The following is a 19,942-nucleotide window of genomic DNA, read 5'->3' as shown; positions in this document are numbered from 1 at the left end:
CCGTGCAGCCATAGTCCTCCTCATGCTGTGAAAAGACAGACTGATGTGTAGTCAACAGTGTGGCCAGTTTTTCTTTTTGCTCAGCTGACAATTGAACCCCTTCTAGGTCAAATTGAGGTGGTGGGTTGGCGTTCACATTACCTGCTTCCACTGCATTTACTGGCACCCCACTGGCTTCATTGGGGACCAACTGCAAGTCAGGACAGTCATCAAACACTTCACACACATTTAATGTCACCAATTCTCCCAATCTTTGGTATGGGTACAAGGTCATTTGTGTATTACTGATATTTCGGACACGCACCTGCATTTGACCATTGTTCACATTCACCAGGGAGCGAGCCACCAGCAGTCCGTCTCTGGTGGGCAGCGGCTCCATGAGAGCTTCGTAACTTCGACCACAAGGTCCTTTTCGAGCTTTACAGTTCAAGAGCACCTCACGATTACCTGGAACTGTTACAGGGCGCCGACTGGCCAGACGGGCATAGCCCACGAACCCCTCTGGTGAGGTGAAGCGGTGTTCTTTTTGGCAGATGTGCATAGCTTTCTGCCACATGACTTTTCCAAAGGTGTTCAATGGTGGTTGCCTTTTGACATCACAGGGGGCACTGTTCTGGAACAAGATCTGCCAAACTTCTTTGATGATATTCATCCCCACTAGTGCAGACACTGTCAGACATGAATTTTTGACTACGATTACTCCCACATTCTCTAGGCTTACACCAGCAACGTCCACCTGAAGCGTTACATACCCCAGATATGGTATTTCTTTGCCATTGGCTGCTCTCAGCTTTAGCCAGGAGGTTGGATCCTTTAGCCGTTGACCATTCTTTCCGAAATGCTCTTCAAACCAGTCCTGACGCATCATGGATACTTGGGAGCCAGTATCCAGCAGGCACGAGACAGCAACTCCATCCATGGACACCTGTATCATGGGGCATTCCCCAACAAGATCACAAGAGGGCAGACTTGTGCTTGAAGGGGCATTTTCAGCTGTGGAGTTAGCTACATGCAATGACAGGGAACTTGTATGGGGTGGGTCAGGTTTTGCCATGGGCAGTGTCGAGGGGGACTGGTTTGTTGGTGGAGGGGTGACAGCAGAATGAGAGACTGGTTTGAGATGTGTAGGGTTTACTGCAGACACTACTTGGTGAGGGGTGGGGCATGACTTTTCCTGTGACCTAGGAGGTGCATGTAGTGGATCATTTACAAGTGGGCCTACCGTTTGATCCTCAACAGCAGGGGGCACTAGTTTAAAGTGGGCTGTGGGTTCTGCTTAGGGCAATTGCGGGCGATGTGACCAGGGGCTCCACAGTTAAAGCATATGGGGCGCCCTTGTTCATCATACTCACGGGGCCTTGGCTGTCGACCTGCCCGTTGGTGTCTCGGGGCTGGGGAATAGCTCCGTGACCTTTGGGGGGCCTGCAGCGAGCCATTGCTCTGGGAACTCCCCTGCTGTCTTGATTTCTGGAACTCTTCTCTAATACCCTGCAGGAGGGTCTGGGGGAGATTGTTCACTTGGACTTCGACTTCCTTTGACAGCTCTGCTTTCAGTTCCACTTTCAGTTTCTTAAGATCGTCCTCCCAAGGTTGCTTTTGTGTGGCATTCCTCACTGCTCCACAATAGGCATGGCCCTCTTCCTCCAACCCGGCACGCAGCACTGCCTCAGTCTTCACGTCTGAAAATTTAAGGTCATTATTCAATGTTACCTTTAGCCTCAGGTCCCTCTTCAGCCCTTCATCCGAAAGTCCAGAGATGAACTGGTCTCGCATCAGCACCTCTGGGTTCAGGATATTGGCAGCGTCCTTCACCATCATTTTTTGCCAACACTCCTGTAGGCGGAGCGCAAAGCCTCTCACACCCTCTTCAGAGTGTTGCCTACAATTGAAAAAGAGCGAGCGAGTGACTGAGGCAGAGGCAGGGCTAGCATACAAATCTTTAAGCTTTTTGAAAACTTTAGCTACTGTGTCTTTGTCAGTGTCAGGTAAAATGGCTATCTCCCGCTTTGCTTCCCCATCTAAGCAGTTAATAACCCAATCAGTTTGGTTTTCTTCTGGTACAGCACACATTCGAAACCACATTTCCAAATCACTTTTCCATTGTTTAAAAGAAATGTCATTTGCCCCTCTCCCCCCTGAGAATCTAGAACAAGGCATCATGTATGGAAAGAAAGATGGCATAGACAAAGCTCTTGGTCTCCCAACTCCCTCATTTTCGTTTTGAGACATCTTCAATGGTGTACGACTTTAAAAAATTACTGGTGCTGCAGACTACGCCAAAGATGTAACAAGTTCAGACACCAGTAAGTCGTGGACACCACAGAAGACCAAAGACACAAATCAAATGTATATGGGGGTTTATTGAAACAAGGGACACAGAAGACAAATGGGAGGATCGGAGGAATAGCTGCTCACCTACAGGGGTATCAATGCAAACAGGAAACACTACAATACTATAGCCACTACAAATCCTATGACTAAAGACACACAATATATCAGCATGCAAAGGGTTAAAGGCACTGCAAACTGTTAAGAGTAAAACCCCAACAAACATTAAATAAATAAGACTGTGGTGAGCAGCTAACCCCTCACCCCAGCCAGTGGCCCACGATGCACAAGCTTAAAACCCAACTAATTAAATAGACTATGTTTTAAATATAATTATCTTTATTAAAGTTTAACACATAATATCTAAAAGCATAAAATCAACACACATTACCAATAACAACTATCTCACTGGGCCGCTGGCTAGAGTAATTGGTGGCGCACAGTGTCCCAGCACAGGTTGGCCACCCTGTCTGAGACAAACAAAACAGAATGAATCAAACACACACACACACAAACCTTCAATCACACATTAAGACTGCACTCATGCACTCACACAACACCAACGGAACCCAGCTACAGGAGAGTCAGGTGAGTCACCAAGGTAAGTTAACCAGGTAAGTTACACAGTCTCAACACATAAACACACTCAATATCTTTCACACAACACAGGCACTCAAAAGAAAATAAAGCTGCACGCCACCAACCTTACCCCCTTCACAATGGAGACCAAAGAGGCCCGGCACCTCCAACTTCCTGTTTTTAAAGGAAGCCATCATTTATGACCGGGCACTTCCTATCCCTCAGCGCCACAGCTCCCCTATGGTCACGGCCCAGTCATTGCACCCACCCCGAACAGTCCAACCTGTTACATAAATACCCATAAAATTCCTTCAATCACTCTCTTACAACGGCGGAATAAAAATTACACACAACCCTCAAATAATGTTCTTGCAAACACAATACTAAGATTCTACAATAATTACCTACGCCAAGGACGTTATGTTTTCGGTCGAATTGGTTTGTCTGTCTGTTTGTTCCTCAATATGATAACTAAAAAAAACTTATGAACGGATTTGGATGAAACTTTGTGGACTTGTTGGAAATCAATTTTGGTGGTGATCCGGATCACGAACCGGAACCAGAATTTAAAAAAAGATTCTCCACCTTTGCTAGCCTAGAAATCTAGACGCCCCTAGTGACTGCAAACCGTTTTTGCGGGACAAGCAAACTTTCACATTGCAGTTTCTAACTCCACAAAAAGAAGGCAGACAGCTTCCTTAACGGCGGAGGTCTGAACTCTCTGAGTGCATTTCTAGTTTTAAACTGTAACCCATAAATGATTTCACTACACTTGAATAAAAATCACCTTAAACCCTAACCTATGGTAACCACAATGATCTCTTATATTAAGTTCTTGGCATGCTTGCTGTTGGATACATGTGCGCGTGCGCTATTCGTTCATGAATGCGCTAATATGCATTTTTAATGTCAATTTTGCGCGCGTTGGACACGGCAGCCATATGTGTGCGTCAGGTGCGATATCTTCAAACTCGCTGGGGGCTATCGTAAGAAAGACTGCACAGTTCCACACGTGTGCTTCTGATGAAAACGACAATGGCAGCAACTTTTAAGAGCGTCTCATTGAGTTTGTCCGAAATTACAAACATTTGCGATCATACTTCCTTATTGCACTTTGAAAAAGGAGTGTGCAAATACAGGTATATAGTAGCAGTATTGTTTGCTTGCCCAGGGAGCCCCTCTTTTTGATTTTTGTCTTCCTTACCGTCTGAGTTTCCAATTTCCGCATCGCAATGCTGCGTGCTCTCTGCTCTCTGGATGATACCGCCAGTATTTTGCGTCTTGGTCAACTTGCTTTTGAAGCAAGCATGTGCATTCGGTTGCTCGCGGTGACGCGCGTAATTTACAGATCGCAGCAAGCGTACCGCCTGCCTTAACCCAACCTCCATACTAATAAAAAATCATCTGTATATAACATCACTTCAATCTCATTACTAAGAATCAGCCAGAAGAAGCACAAACCATTACCAGTTAACCCAATCACTGCAATCACAATATTAAGGGACACTGTGTGAGATTTTTAGTTGTTTATTTCCAGAATTCATGCTACCCATTCACTAATGTTACCTTTTTCATGAATACTTACCACCACCATCAAATTCTAAGTATTCATTATGACTGAAAAAATAGCAATTTTCATACATGAAAAGGGGGATCTTCTCCATGGTCCGCCATTTTGAATTTTCAAAAATAGCCATTTTTAGCTGCAAAAAGGACTGTACTTGGGCCATACTCAAAAAAAAAATAGTTTATTATTTAGTAAACGTTCATGAAAAGATCAAATTTGGTGATAGGCAACCCAGTTTCAATGAGCAGCATAGTTGCAGTACCTTTTTTGACCATTTCCTGCACAGTGTCCCTTTAAGACAATAAACAGCAACCAGAAACCCACAAATGTTATGACAAATACCACACCAAGACTCAAGCCTACAATATACTCAAGCCTTTACCCATAGACACCCATCACTACAATCATATAACTAAGAGTCTACAATGACCTTTATCACCCATTAGAACCACCGAGAATAACTGTAATCTATAACCTGTAAAAACCTCAATCACACTACTGTATATTGGGGTTGTTTGAACTGAGCCAGGGGGGTAATAGACTACATATTGGGGTTGTTTGAACTGAGCCAGGGGGGTAATAGACTACATATTGGGGTTGTTTGAACTGAGCCAGGGGAGTAGTAGAGGGCACCAGAACAATATCTAGTACATGTGGAATAGTGGGGCGTTTGTTTGGAATTCACTCAACCATCTTTTCTTTTTCTTTTTCTTAATTAATAGTAGCCTCTTGTAACCTGTTCTACCCATAAACTATCGGTGTTTATTTTGTTTTAGTGTTCATTTTATTTTAGAATGTTGGCAAATGGGAAAAAAGCAAATTAATTCATTGAAAAAGAAACATTTAAAAATGGCCATTGGTCAAAGATGGTGATACGAGCCAAATTTTAAGTTGAGTGTATCGTTAAAGCCCTAGTAGTAATTATGGTGTGTTTGTTTGGAATGAAATCTGGAAGCATTAGGACCCTGAGGACACAGAGTCTCCATCCCTCGCATCAGGACCGACTCCAGAGTCTCCATCCCTCTCATCAGGACCAACTCCAGCCTCTACTGATGAGATTTCTCCAGGCCTCAGTTCCATTGTCCTGAATGAGGACAGGAACAGAGAGAGAGAGAAGAGAGAGAGAGAGAGAGAGAGAGAGAGAGAGAGAGAGAGAGAGAGAGAGAGAGAGAGAGAGAGAGATAAGAGAGAGAGAGAGAGAGATATTAACCAAACAGGGAGTAGGCTCACATGCTATACATATAACCTCTCTCACACACACACACACACACACACACACACACACACACACACACACACACACACACACACACACACACACACACACACACACACACACACACACACACACACACATCAAGTCCAAACAGACTCACCTTCCTTGGTGCAGATGAAGTTGAGTGTGTCAGTTTCTTTAAAGCTGCCCCACTTGCCCCCATCTTTCCTCACGGCCCCCACCTTGTATGAACAGCCCTGATCTCTCTCCTGATTTGAGACCCAGTTGTCATAGCAGATTATTTCTCCACTGACCCAGAACCAGAAGCCCAAGTTGCAGGAGTAGCGCAGGCCCACCCACACGTTGGGAGTCGAAGCTCCTTTGGCCCACCCCGCCACCCAGCGCTGGATCTGCTCAGAGGACACAGACACCAGGTCCTCATGGTGCTGTCTGCAGTACTCCAGAGCCTCCTTCCAGGTCTTTTGCTCCTTCACCAGGACCAGCTTGTCTGAGGATAACAAGAAGATGACAACGCATGGTTATTGTTTTTAGGATGTGTGTTTCTATGTTAGCTTCATGACTTTGACAGCTTTGTCTCCCTCAGTTCAAAAAACCTATCTGTGCCCCTGATACAAGGACAATATTTGAATATGTGCTGTATACCTGACGAATATGAACTGACTTACAATTATTTTTTATTGTTGATTCATATGATTTAAGTAGATATTTAGCCTGACATTTGGGAGGTGGGAGGTGGTCATGGTGGCTTATGATGAGGTCATGGAGGAAGTCGGAGGCTTATGATGAGGTCCAGGGGCCATGTGTTCAAAAAAAGGTTAAGACGCACTGGTCTACACTATACTGCAAAAGCTCACAATAGCAAAGGCAATTGTCAGTAATGAACCAATGACTTTTACAGTAAACTCACCATTGTTGAGAACGGGAACAGAGCTGCTTACTGAAGATGTGTTCAAGAGATTCCCTCTCTGCCTGTAGCACTGGTACTGACCCACATCTTCTGGGAGTGTGATGTTGATGGTCTGACTGGTCTCACCAGAAACTGAACTGTTGTCCTTTAGCCAGACATACTGATGCCAGGCTGAGTACTCTGGTATGTCACACCTGAGGGTGACGACATCTCCAGAGTAGAAGGGAGGAGGAGGCACCACCACCACTGTGGCAGTCGGGAGAGCTGAGGAATAATGACAAATTATACATCAAGGCTCCGTTCGAAACAGGGAAGGCAGCTGTCCTTCCAGTGAGATAACTGGACAGCAAGTCAGCAAGTGTGATTCGAAATGAAAAATTGCTCTATTTCCTCCCTTGGCAGTTCACTGCAATTGTGGGCGTAACGGGGATATTTGAGGGCAACATCAGATGCTGACTTGGTACTGCTTTGTCCCCAAAATACTGTGCGCTACCTCCCTCTCAACAGGGTTCCCTAAAAACAAATATGGCTACCACCCAAGCTACTACCTTATAATGCTCTTTATTCTGACACTTATGTACGTAGATATTGAGAATTGAAGCGATAAATCAACATTGTAGTGTCTAAATATATTGTCACTAGATCTATTTATAGCCTATTTTACGATTCCGTCTGGCGGTCATTCACCGCTCAAAATAGCATGCGTAAGCTAAGCGCTAATGTGATGAACGTAATTCCCGCCATAGAATCGCCGTAACATCACATGCGCAGGGCAGCACACTCGTTAGTGCCATTCGTTACGGCCGCCTCATCAGCTAACTTCACCTGTCTGATCAGAGACCTGTCTATGTAGGGGGTGGGAGTCATCGAGTAACTGCCTTCTGATCCGAACGCAACCTTAGTGTAGTGATTATAAAATGTAATGTCATATGTTTCAGTAAGCATTGTTGAATGTTGACTCACCCTGGTGTTCAATGGTAACAGGCTCACTGATGTAGGGATTCACTGGAGAATGTCCTCTCTTCCTGTGGCACTGGTACTGGTACTGGCCTGCCACCTGTGGGAGTGTGATGGTGATGCTCTGACTGGTCTCACCAGAAACTTGGCTGTTGTTCTTCATCCAGCCATATTGATGCTGGCCTGTGTACTTGGGTATGTCACACCTGAGGGTGACGACATCTCCAGGGTAAAATGGACTCTGAGGAGACACCACCACCACTGTAGGGAGATCTGAGGGAGTCCAGACAAACACAACAAACATGTTAAATGATGTAAAAAAAAAGTTATCACATATTAACACGGAAATAACAAGTCTACAACTGATTTGGGAGTAATTTTAAAGGGACACTGTGCAGGAAATGGTCCAATAAGGTACTGCAACTATGCTGCTCATTGAAACTGGGCTGCCTATTGCCAAATTTGATATTTACATGAAAGTTTACTATGTAATAAACAAATGTGTTCTAGTATGTTCCAAGTACAGTCATTTTTGCAGCTAAAAATTGCTATTTTAGGTCATTCAAAATGGCAGACCATGGAGAAGATTGCCCTTTTCATGTATGAAAAGTGCAATTTTCCCAGTCATAGTGAATACTTGAGAATTTGATGGAGGTGGTAAGTATTCATGAAAAAGGTAACATTAGTGAATGGGCAGCATAAATTCTGGAAATAAACAACTAAAAATCTCACACAGTGTCCCTTTAAGTTTTTGCCGCAGGCAGGTCTTCACGAGGGTGCCAGCCCCTCTCGAAGGCCGACCCTGGCAACTGCCCAGTCAGCCCAACCCCTAACAGCGCCCCCCTGCAGATGTCTCTGGATTCAGGGTATACGTCAGGCTCAAACTGCACACCTTTAAAATCATATCCGTCGGGTTGTGAGGTCGAGTTGTGCCACACACACACAGGGGAGAATCGCAACTGTCAATCTCGCCTTTACGCCGATTTTCGTAAGGGATACTACCGATCTAGTAAGGGATTACTAGAACTAAAGGCCTGCAAAAACGTATACAGCTGTCAAGGACTCAAGATCTAAACCCTCGCTTACTAAAGAGTCATTAACTGCCTAACAGCCTGGGGGGCTTAACTGCTGCAATCGAGGCCTAAAATCCCACAAACACACCAGCATTTAATTTAAGATCAATAAACGCACTAAAGCTACTTTCACATACAATACTAGCTTATCGCTCACTCGTCTACTCGCCACTCGTTCATGGAACGTTCGCTAAACATTCCCATTGGGTTTAACTGCCAATGCAAAGCCGAGAAGTATAGCAAACTCTGCATTCCAATTGGTAACTTGCTTACTTGCCTCGCTCAAAGTGAAAGTATTTTCAACCCGGAATCCGCCCACATCGCATCGCTTGTACACTTCTCACCTACTCGCCTCGCTTGAACAAATAGACTTTCTATTGACTTCATTCGCTGAGCGAATAAATAGTAGCGACGTGTGTAAACGAGGCTTAAGGCCAAACATCAGCATTGGACTAAACACCCATATAAATTACATTACATTACATTATACCGCATTTGCCAGACGCTTTATAACCAAAGCGACTCACAATCGAGGACATAATCATAGCCAACATCACAAGCAGATACAAAGTGCACAGGAAATATATAGAACAACAACTGCAGATGCAAATAAGGGATAGTTGTTTTTTTTCAGTAAAGTTGAGTACACACATACACATCATGTCAAGACTCTGGCCTTAGACAAGAGCAGCTCAAGCATTAGTTTAATAGAAAATCATGAAAGAGGAGAGTCATTAAGAAATTATCTGATTAAGAATCACAAACACAATATAAGGCCAACCAGGCAGTTATGGTGGTGTGTTAACTCACCTTCATAGCAGATGAACCTTGCGTCATGGTGGCAGCTTACATCATTCCACCGTCCACTTGTGGCGAAAGGAAGAGCTGCTGCCATCTGACCACTCCCAGGGATCTCTGAACAGGCCGATCCAGACTTTGTTACCCTCACCATTTCCAAAGGCTATGTTTTGTATCAGGTCTTTGATCTTGTCATTCTCTGCCTGGTCCCTCACGCTGGCTAGGTCTGTGTGTTGGTTTCTGCAGTATGTCTGAGCATCTGCCCAGTTCTTTCTTTCCTCAACCAGTACGTTGGCATGTGCGGAATTTGTCTCTGTAGGAAAGTATGCATTATGGTTAATTATATTACCTACATATATTATACTACTGCATAGCTGCATTATAGAGCTTGTACCTGTAGAAATGTATATGTCAGGAATGCAAGACAACTAGCAGTCTAACCTCAGGAATTAATGTGACAAACGCATGTGATTTGTGCCACTGAGCATTCTGAAATAAATTGGGGAATTGAGAAGCTCACCGTTGTAGCAGACGAAGGCATGAGTCTTATTGCAGAAGCGATCAAACCACTTTCCATCTTTTCTAAAAACCACGCAGACTTCACCAGTTCTTCCTTCTGGCTGATTTGGGCCCCAGTTCCAGAACTCCGCCTCATTCTGTCCATCCGACCACTCCCATGCCTCTCTGAACAGGCCAATCCAGAAGAACTGTCCTGCACCAGTGGCCGACTTGATTAGGTCTTTGATCTTGTTATTCTCTGCCTGGTTCCTCACGCTGGCCAGGTCTGTGTATTCGTCTCTGCAGTGACTCTGGGCTTCTGTCCACGTCATCTTGTTTTCAACCAGCACATAGGGGTGTGTGGAGTTTCTCTCTGTAATGCAATGTATGTGTCATAGTTAATGCGGAAAACATGCTCAGTTTAACAGTCAGGCATGAGTATGGAATAGCAGCCGATGAGGTGTCCCGATATCAAGGGAAATAATGGACAAGGCAGAGCGTTCTAACAGCCCGACGGCGCAGCCACCCGCTTATCACCCGGGTACCAGCATTTAAGTATTAATTTATTAATATGTAGGCTTCGTGAGAGAGTAGATTAACCACTGCGCTTGGTACGTTGCTATGGGCACCACTTCATAATCTAGTGAGACGCGCCTCTATCGGAGGCATGTAAGGACGCGCGGAGAACGTTGAGGTGACTTGACAACCAAATGCGATAGAATTGACGACTGGGTTTTTGATTTGACAACCAGATGCGATAGAATTAGTAGCGGGGTCTTGACTAGACAACCAGATGCGATAGAACTACCGATGCGGTCTTGACTAGACAACCAGATGCGATAGAATTAGTAACGGCACTTCGATAGAAAGTTAGAAAAGAAGCAATTTAGACGCCTGCATGACATCATAGGTGTCCTGCTACCAGGGAATAAAGGACACCTGCTCAGCCAATCAGAAGACGTTCCCTCTGCTCACCGGGTGATAATATGATAATATGACAATATGATGTGCTTGGGTATTTTGACAAGCCCACTGTTTAGAGGGAGCAGGCCATTAGTCCATCTTTATCATGGACTGCAGACTTGTGTGAGGCGCCGGTGTACACCTAAAATGGCCAGGGCATTTTTTTTTTGTTAACGTCAGTCTAGCCCTGCATAGATGATACTGCCACCTGCAGGAAATAGTGTGTATTGCCCTGTCACCAATTGATGGCAGCAGTATACTGGCTAAAGATGGCGCCGATCTGACTTCAGCCATTCGTTCCAATATAAATGAGGTCAATGGTCAATGCAGCACCTAGAGTTCATATCTATGGGAGGAATCAAGATGGTGTCTTACCATTGTAGCAGACAAAGGAACAGTTTTGACTTTTTCCAAAGTCATGCCACTTTCCCTCCTGGTTAATGCCCACATACTCTTCCTCAGGTTGGAGACTTGGCTGCTTTTCATCCCAGTTCCGGAACTCGGCTTCATTCTCTCCGTAGAAACTCTTGCTAGCCAGAGACCACCGCCACTTGTTTCGGTTCCCATACTCCAGCCCAATCCAGGCCCCCTTCCCAACATCTGCATTCTGAATCTCTCTCTTGATCTCATCTATATCTGCTATGTTGTCTATGGTGGCCAGGTCAGTGAACTCCTCTCTGCAGTACTGCTGAGCTGCTGTCCAGTTCTTCAGGTCGTTCACAAAATGGAACTGACGTGGCTCAGAGGAGGAGAGACCACACACAGCTGAGAGAGAGAGAGAGAGAGAGAGAGAGAGAGAGAATTCCTTTTAAAGTGTATTGTGGGTTTTTTTTTTAAATAGTAATTATTATTTATGTTTAAAACGATTATTATTACCGATTATAACCAATACTTGTTATTTATTATTTTAAGTGTATTGTGGTAAAATAAAATGACTAATTGTTATTCATTATATTATATTTAGTTTATTTTGTTTAAATAAAATATGAACGAGACCAGGCAACTCAACTTCATCTTCTCCACTAAGTGTGTTTCTGGTGTGTGTGTGTGTGTGTGTGTGTGTGTGTGTGTGTGTGTTCTAATATACATTTCTGGTAACCTGCTTGCCAGTTCTCTTGCGCACACACACACACACACACACACACACACACACACACACACACACACACACACACACACACACACACACACACACACACACACACACACACACACACACACACACACACACACACTTCTCTTACATTTCTGACAATAAGCTTTGTGAATGCTTTTGTGGCTTTAAAAATATAGCAATTCCTTTGCACCACATCTTCCCAAATCAATTCTGGCACATGCGCGCGCACACACACACACACAAGCACACACACACACACACACACACACACACACACACACACACACACACACACACACACACACACACACACACACACACACACACACACACACGTATACTGTACCTACCTAGGGTGAGCAGGAGGAAACACCACCCGTGAGCCATCACTGAAAACAAAATGTACAAAAATATTAAAACAACAGTTTAACCGGGTAGGACACTGCCCCTGCCCTGTTATAAATTAGCTGTTACCAGAATGGCAATAAGTCCTATTGGGAGGGAAAGTGGAAAACAGCGATCCTAGCGGTTACGTTCCAAACACCAGGGCGATCCTATTGAAACTCCCATAGACGAGTTTTAAAAAAAATCCCACAAAGATATGACTAGGAACTATAACACCATTTTTCAGCGTACACAATAGGATGAACTACTACCTGTGAAAATCTTAAGTCATTTTTTGCCCTTTTAAGAAAAATAGAAATTGTGCCAATCTGGTTGGAAACGGACTACAGCTCCCAGCATGCTGTGCTTCGCGCCTCGTTGACAACACAGAGAAACAAATGAACGCGAATGAACGCAAGTTCTTTGCATATCTTCACATTCTTGTAATCCTGTGAGTTCCACATTGTCTTCTTATTAAACATATATACACGCGATCATTTTGGTTTGGTTTTAACTTCTCTAGTAGATATGATGGCTTCTGTGGTGACGAGTAACCACCTCTCTGGCTCATGTTTGGCTATGCTAATTTGGCTATGCTAATTACATGGAGTAAACACGTCACACATGCCAGTCAGTGTAGTTCTGTATTAGCTTTTTAAAGAATATTTAAATCAGTTCAGATCAGTGAAAAACCGAACATTTTACCACCTGATTCGATAAAACGGGCCAACTTGCCTATAATATGACTGCCACTACTTCTACTTCGTCGTCAGGGCCGAGATGTAATTTTTCAAAGAAAAAACTGATCCATTTGTTGCAGGGGCTTGGAACGTTGCCAGCAGGGGGCGATGAGATTACTTTCCCTCCCAATTGTATTACTAAAGGCTCATAGTCATGTAGTACTATGATAGTTATTTTTTTTCAGTGAGCATTACAATGTCCCAGAGTTCGCACACTCCTTTGGATTTTTTTCTTCTTTAAGTTATTTTTTCTTCTGTGTGAGTGTGCGAACCTTTTTTCAAAAAATACGTAATCTTTTTGTTCAGCACCAGGGATTGTGCACAAGTAACTCTCTACAACTACAAAAACTCATGTCATATGTTCTCCTCTGCAAACTCATGTCATATGTTCTCCTCTGCAAACTCATGTCATATTTTCTCCTCTGCAAACTCATGTCATATGTTCTCCTCTGCAAACTCATGTCATATGTTCTCCTCTGCAAACTCATGTCATATTTTCTCCTCTGGAATGTGTGTATTGTATCAAAGCATCATGTATTAAATAATCAGCTGGTCAATCACTCCTGAAGGATTCAATTGTTGATTCTTCATTATTTCCTTCTCTTTTGCCGCCCATCCCCCTGTAACCCAGACATCAGGCAAATGGTGTAATTGTTGAGAAAGAGAGAGAGAGAGAGTTTTCCTCATTTCATATCCGGATTGTAAATGGACAAATGACATTTGAATTGCGTTTTTGTGAGATGTTGAATTAAACTTTGTTTAAAGGGGCACAATGTAGGATGACGTATTTTGCGCTCTGCCCATTGCATGCCCGTCTCAAAATCTACACAGTCCAGCAGTTTATACAAATCTGAATATGGTATATAAAGTGTTTTTTTGTGTGAGAAGTATTTTCCATGACACACGTAGCAGGTCGCTCTGACAAAAGTTACACTTACGGTACTCGTCCATTGTTCAATTTGACGCAAGCCGTACTAACGGATTCAATTAATTTTCAATGAAATCCGTTAGATCGTCGTTGCCGGACTCGCAAAGCATGTTGGGATTCGTCAAGAAGTTGAGCTCCCTTGAAGTTTATGCTAATGGCCACTGCTGCCGGACTGCGTTACCCAATGGCTGTTGAGCATATGAAGACGTCCCTTGATACCTGTGGTCATCACGAAGGTGCATTTCCCTCCGTAAAAGAAGATTTTTGATCGAACTTTTGGATGTACAAAATATAGACTACAAACAACAGTAACACTTTATTTTAGGGATACATCTATTAGCACTAATACATATAATATTAATGCCTTAGTAAGTAATTTGTCAGGCATGTACTAAGCAAAATCAGACAGTTGTTAGACATTTATTCGCAAATGTCTTGTTCATGCACAATAAGGGATTTATTACCAATATAACCTTAGTAAGGACCTAGTAGACCTAGATTTCTATTTATGAGTAAGCAGTAAGGGCCAGAATACAATGTGTGAACAAACCCTGAACAGTGTGAAAACAGATGTGGAATAAGGGTCCCTATTTTAAAGTGAAGCATTGGCCCCCACACTACCTAGGGCCCTGACTCTGTCTATGGAAGCGAAACTAAGCTATTCCCTTGTGATAAATAAGTTAATGTTTGAGAAACTTAGCACCAACAAGTGCACTGCATAATGGGAACGCCCTTAGTCAGAAATGCAATTATGGCCAATGATGCAATGATAATATATCTGTTGTTACGTTCATGGCACGTAAATTGCAGGAGTGAGGGGAGGAGCTAAGGACGTAGGCTCAGAGCTGGGTAGGTTGTCTGTTGACCTAGATTGCGTACCCATCATGCACTGGACTTCTTGAAGCTAATGTTCTCAAACATTAACTTAATTATCACAAAAGAATATATTAGTTTTGCTTCAAAACTAGTATTCTAATGTTCTGCATTTATTTTGGGGGTTTTCGCAATTAAAAATGAAAAAAATTACATCTCACCAACCCACCGCCATTGACAAGTGTAGGCCCTACATTCAATCCTTGCTATATAAAGGCTCCTGTAACCTTCCTTAATATGTATGAAAAAGAGAAAACTAGATGACTCAGCTGGGTAAGTGTTATATAATATACCCTTACACTTTGTAGCTTGGGGGGACTACGTTGTGCGGGCCTGGGTGGTGTGGGGGCCCTAGGTAACGAGGGGGACTTTGGTAGTGCGGAGGCCCTGAGCCATCTGGGCTGACCAATGCATCACTTTAGAATAGGGACCCTTATTCCGCATCTGTTTACACACTGTTCAGGGTTTGTTCACACAGTGTGTCGGGAGCTTATACACATTGTATTCTGCCACTTACTACTTACTAATGAATAGAAATATAGGCTTACTGGTCCTTACTAAGGTTATATTAGTAATAAATCCCTAATTGGGCATGAACAAGACATTTGTGAATACATGCTTAACAACTGTCTTATTTTGCTTACATGGCACAGGCATTAATATTGTATGTATTAGTGATAATATATGTATCCCTAAAATAAAGTGTTACCCAAACAACTATGATGCATGTGGTTATGGTGCCTGGGTTCAAATTATTATGTTCTATTTCGACCATAAGCACAACAACACGAGGACAAGCTGTGTGTGGGAAAAAAACACGTGCCTAGGTCGTTAAGAGCATATTGAGTTGTAATTTAGGTGCAGTTGGTTTGCTACATCGATAAAAACGGCTAGAAATGTAGATTGATATACTTCACCAGTCGTTTTTTGTTTTTTAATTCCGATTCATAAAGGGAAAATCTAATTACCAAAATATGCACGGACCGTAATCGTGGTCTGATTTGGGCTATGTGTAAAGAGGTCTAACTCTGACTCCTCCCCCTCACCTGTCCTGTCAGTGGAGAGCTACACCTGTACACCCAACACACACACACACACACACACACACACACACACACACACACACACACACACACACACACACACACACACACACACACACACACACACACACACACACACACACACACACTATACCCCCCCTCTCTCTCTCTCTCTCTCTCTCTCTCTCTCTCTCTCTCTCTATCTATCTATCTATCTATCTATCTATCTATCTATCTATCTATCCCTCTCTCTTTCTGTCTTTCTCTCCCTCCCCCTCTCTCTCTCTTTCACACACATGCTCTCTTTCTCTCCCCCCCTATCTCTCCCTTCGCCTCTCTCTCTCCCTCCCTCCCTCCCTCTCTCGCTCTCTCTCTTACACACATGCTCTCTCGCTTTCTCTCTTCCTCCCTCTCTATCTCTCTCTCCCTCCCCTTCTCTCTTTCTCTCTCTCGCACACATGCTCTCTCTGTCTCCCTCTTTCTCTCCCCCGTCTCTATCTCTCTCTCCCTCCCTCCCTCTCTCTCTCTTTCTCTCTCTATCTCTCTCTCTCTCTCTGTCTCTCCCCCGCCTCTCTCTCAGCATTTGCATTTTATGCTGACAACTACTGGAAAGGAGGTTTAACAATGACAGACATTTATTCATTACTGCATCTTGTCTCAATTTTGTGACAGGCAATAAAAAGGAGAATTAATACATTTTTACACCACAGCTCTGCGACCCACTTTTGGGTCACGGCCCACCAATTAAGAAACACTGCTATATACACATGCTCTCTCTCTCTCTCTCTCTCTCTCTCTCTCTCTCTCTCTCTCTCTCTCTCTCTCTCTCTCTCTCTCTCTCTCTCTCTCTCTCCTTCCCTCAATCCCTTCCCTCCCTCCTTCTCTCTTTTCTCTCATTCTCTCTCTCGCACACGTGCTCTCTCTTTCTCTCTCTCTCTCTCTCTCTCACTCTCACTCTCTCTCCCTCCCTCCATCTCTATCTCTCCCTCCCTCTTTCTTTCTGTCTTTCTCTCTCTCCCTCTCTCTCTCTCTCTCTCTCTCTTTCACACACATGCTTTCTCTGTCTCTCTCTTTCTCTCTCTCCCCCTCTCTCCCTCCCTCCCTCTCTCTCTCTCTCTCTCTCTCTCTCTCTCTTCCTCCCTCCCTCCCTCTCTCTCTCGCACACATGCTCTCTCGCTCTCTCTCTCCCTTCCTGTCTCTCGCTCTCTCTCCCTCCCCCTCTCTCTTTCTCTCTGTCTCTCTCTCTCTATCTCTCTCTCTCTCTCTCTCTCTCTCTCTCTCTCTCTGCTGACATACAACACGTCTATCAACTAGTGGAAAGGAGAATTAACAATGACAGTCATTTAGTCATTATACTGCATCTTACCTCAATCTTGTGATGGGCAATACAAGGAAGAATTAATACATTTTTACACGACAGCTCTGCAACCCACTTTTGGGTCCTGACCCACCAATAACGAAACACTGCAACGTGTATATACTATATGGTGTCTGACTAACCAGGTAAAGTCAACACAAAGTACACTTTAAAGATGTAGTGTGTGTAGTTATTTTTAATTATCACTCTTCAAACTTTTAAAAGAAAATCTGCAGTATTTCTTACCTGGCCAGCTGGGTAAAGTCTCCTTCACAGGAGAGTGTTGGAGGGGGTGTTGTCTTGGGAGGACGTCCTTTAGGAGAGTGTTGGAGGGGTGTTGTCTTGGGAGGACGTCCTTTCTATAGACGTGTCGTGTCTTTTAAAGTGTCGACTCAGGTGAGGGTCAGAAGAGGTCGTCTCAGGTGAGGGTCAGAAGAGGTGGTCTCAGGTGAGGGTCAGAAGAGGTGGTCTCAGGTGAGGGTCAGAAGAGGTGGTCTCAGGTAAGGGTCAGAAGAGGTTGTCTCTCTGTCACTGCTGCTCCGTTCTATACTACGTTCCGTCCTCCCTCCCAGTTTAAACCTCTCGTCTTTTCCTGGTGTCCACACACACACACACAGTTTAGTACTTTTATTTGGATCTCACCAAGAAGGCAGCATTACAAATCCAAATAGTGATGGAAGCAAATGTCATAGCAATCAGTAGGGACTGATCAGAATCATAAGGTCCAATGTAATACATTACAGGTCAGAATGGCCTGGTTAATTTAAAGTTGTTTAGGGGTAGACATGGCACCTCCTTCGCCATATTGCTAAACTACCAATTGTTGCAGAAATTGAGCAGTATTTAGCAGTCTTTTTTGAATTGTCCTTATTGAGTCCACAGATTTGCAGTCCACGCAGTGCAAGCCTATGTACATGTCCTAGGCTGCCAAACACAAGAACAATAAGCTTGCAGTTGAATCCTTGATTTGTGGCCACATCCATAAGTGGCTGGTATTTTAGGATCTTTGAGTGGTAGCAAGTGTCCATGTACAGATCAAAGGGGCAACCTATTTCCACAAAGGAGACCTTTTTATTGTCAGCATCTATAATGGTGATGTCCGGTGTGTTTGGAATGCTGCTTAAAAGTGTGTCATCATGACTGTCGCTGAACCAGTTCATTTTTACTGTGCAATTTGTGTGTATTTGCGTTGAAATGTCCTGTGCCTCTTTAATGCCTTGGGCTATAATGTTGACGAGTCTGTCATGTCGCGCTACATACAGTCCTTTATAGAAGTTGCACCCATTTAAAATGTGTGCAACGGTCTCGTTGTGTTGGTTTGTGGGATGTAAAGTGCAGTGCGGCTCATGGCTAGAGGGGTACCAGATGGCAAGGTTGGATTTGGTGGGTAGTACTTGGAGACGGGCTTTAACGGTAAATTTAAGAATGTCTTCGCCAATTGCAGTGTTGGAATAAACTGTGTGTGATAGGGAGTGATTTGCAAATGGTAAATATGCCAGTTTCCCTTGCAGTCTGAGATGTGTCCAGCGTTCTGCGCTCTGGGACCGCCGGATTTTAAGAAGTGACTGTCTCGCCCCCACTACTGGTAGGTCGTGGAGCGTGTCACCTGTTGTATAAGTGACGCGAGTGTAGCAGAGCGGGTCCGTTGGAACGTTTTGGAGCGTAATTGGAGCGCTGTCAGATCTCTCCCATTTCAGGTGTAATCCCATGCGAAAACACAAGTCATTCAGGTCAAGCCAGTCGGACCTCGCACCGAATCCCACGGCCTTGATATTTAATTTACCATTCTCCTTTATCTGAAATCCCAGGAACTGCTTGTCCTCCTCCGTGGCAATTGGGACTTTACGCCTGCGAAGATGTTGGATGAGCGATGCACGCGCCATCTCTCGCACTGCAGCGTCGCTGTTGTTAAGCATATTAAGGAGATGACTTGCTCTAGTGGCCATATATACCCACTCCACATTTGTAACACCCAGCCCTCCGTCCTTTTGAGACTGAAAGATGATGTCCCTAGTTGAGTGGGTGTTGAGGCCAAACCACTTCCTAACCAACTGTACCGTCTTATTGTTGAGTTGAGTTAGTGTCTTCTGCGGTATATGAACGTTGGCGAATAGGTGTTGAATTTTTGCCAGAGCGATTTCTCTAATGGCCTGTAGCTTCATTGTGATGGGTAGAGGGCTAGAGTCTATCAGATCAAGTCTGTTGGTGTATTCATATGTAAGCTCCGCCAGCTGTTCTTGCCAGTCACCAGCTACGTTGAACTTATGGCCAAGGTAGGGATATGTTTCGTGGCGTGAGTAGACTCGAATTGGTTGCTGGAATACTGTAAATGCTGGTGGCTTGTCAGATTTTGCTGCATACCAGCGGTTTCCTCCACTGCGTCTCTCGTAAAAGGTAGCGCATTTTGCTGGCTTTACCTCCAGTCTAGACCACTGTAAGAAAGTCTCTGTGCGCATGAGCATTTGCTGGATGACAGCCTCGTCTCTTGATGCAAGTTGGACATCATCTGCGTACCCTTGGACCGGATTTGGAGAGCGCGCCCCCACCGGCGCGCACTGTTGTATCCATTTTAGCCAGCTATTTAAGGCCAGGA

At 44.2% G+C, this 19,942-nt stretch overlaps 1 protein-coding gene across 1 annotated transcript; it reads right to left on the bottom strand.

Moving 5' to 3' along the window:
* Positions 1 to 5,474: 5,474 nt before the first annotated feature.
* Positions 5,475 to 19,917, bottom strand: LOC134437448 (macrophage mannose receptor 1-like). The gene is made up of 6 exons (XM_063186938.1): positions 19,864 to 19,917; positions 11,542 to 11,637; positions 11,283 to 11,433; positions 9,967 to 10,317; positions 5,851 to 6,198; positions 5,475 to 5,558 (listed from the first exon to the last, which is right to left on the bottom strand). Exons 1-6 carry the CDS (start codon positions 19,915 to 19,917, stop codon positions 5,545 to 5,547), a joined length of 1,014 nt encoding a protein of 337 aa, XP_063043008.1. The 3' UTR covers positions 5,475 to 5,544.
* Between the last annotated feature and the right edge of the window lie 25 nt (positions 19,918 to 19,942).

This window comes from Engraulis encrasicolus, chromosome 21 (genome assembly GCF_034702125.1).
Source record: "Engraulis encrasicolus isolate BLACKSEA-1 chromosome 21, IST_EnEncr_1.0, whole genome shotgun sequence".
Taxonomy (NCBI): Eukaryota; Metazoa; Chordata; class Actinopteri; order Clupeiformes; family Engraulidae; genus Engraulis; species Engraulis encrasicolus.
The sequence above is the reverse complement of the archived record's forward strand: the minus strand, read 5'-3'. Positions and strand labels throughout refer to the sequence as shown.

What these genes read in the sequence shown, in the direction of transcription:
- LOC134437448 (XM_063186938.1), bottom strand. Translation starts at nt 19,917, where the DNA reads ATGGATACAACAGTGCGCGCCGGTGGGGGCGCGCTCTCCAAATCCGGT. An exon ending in CCATAGACAACATAGCAGAT is followed by an intron (nt 11,434 to 11,541) that starts ATAGATGAGATC and finishes CTGGCTAGCAAG; the next exon opens with AGTTTCTACGGAGAGAATGA. An exon ending in TTCCTTTGTCTGCTACAATG is followed by an intron (nt 10,318 to 11,282) that starts GTAAGACACCAT and finishes ATTGCATTACAG; the next exon opens with AGAGAAACTCCACACACCCC.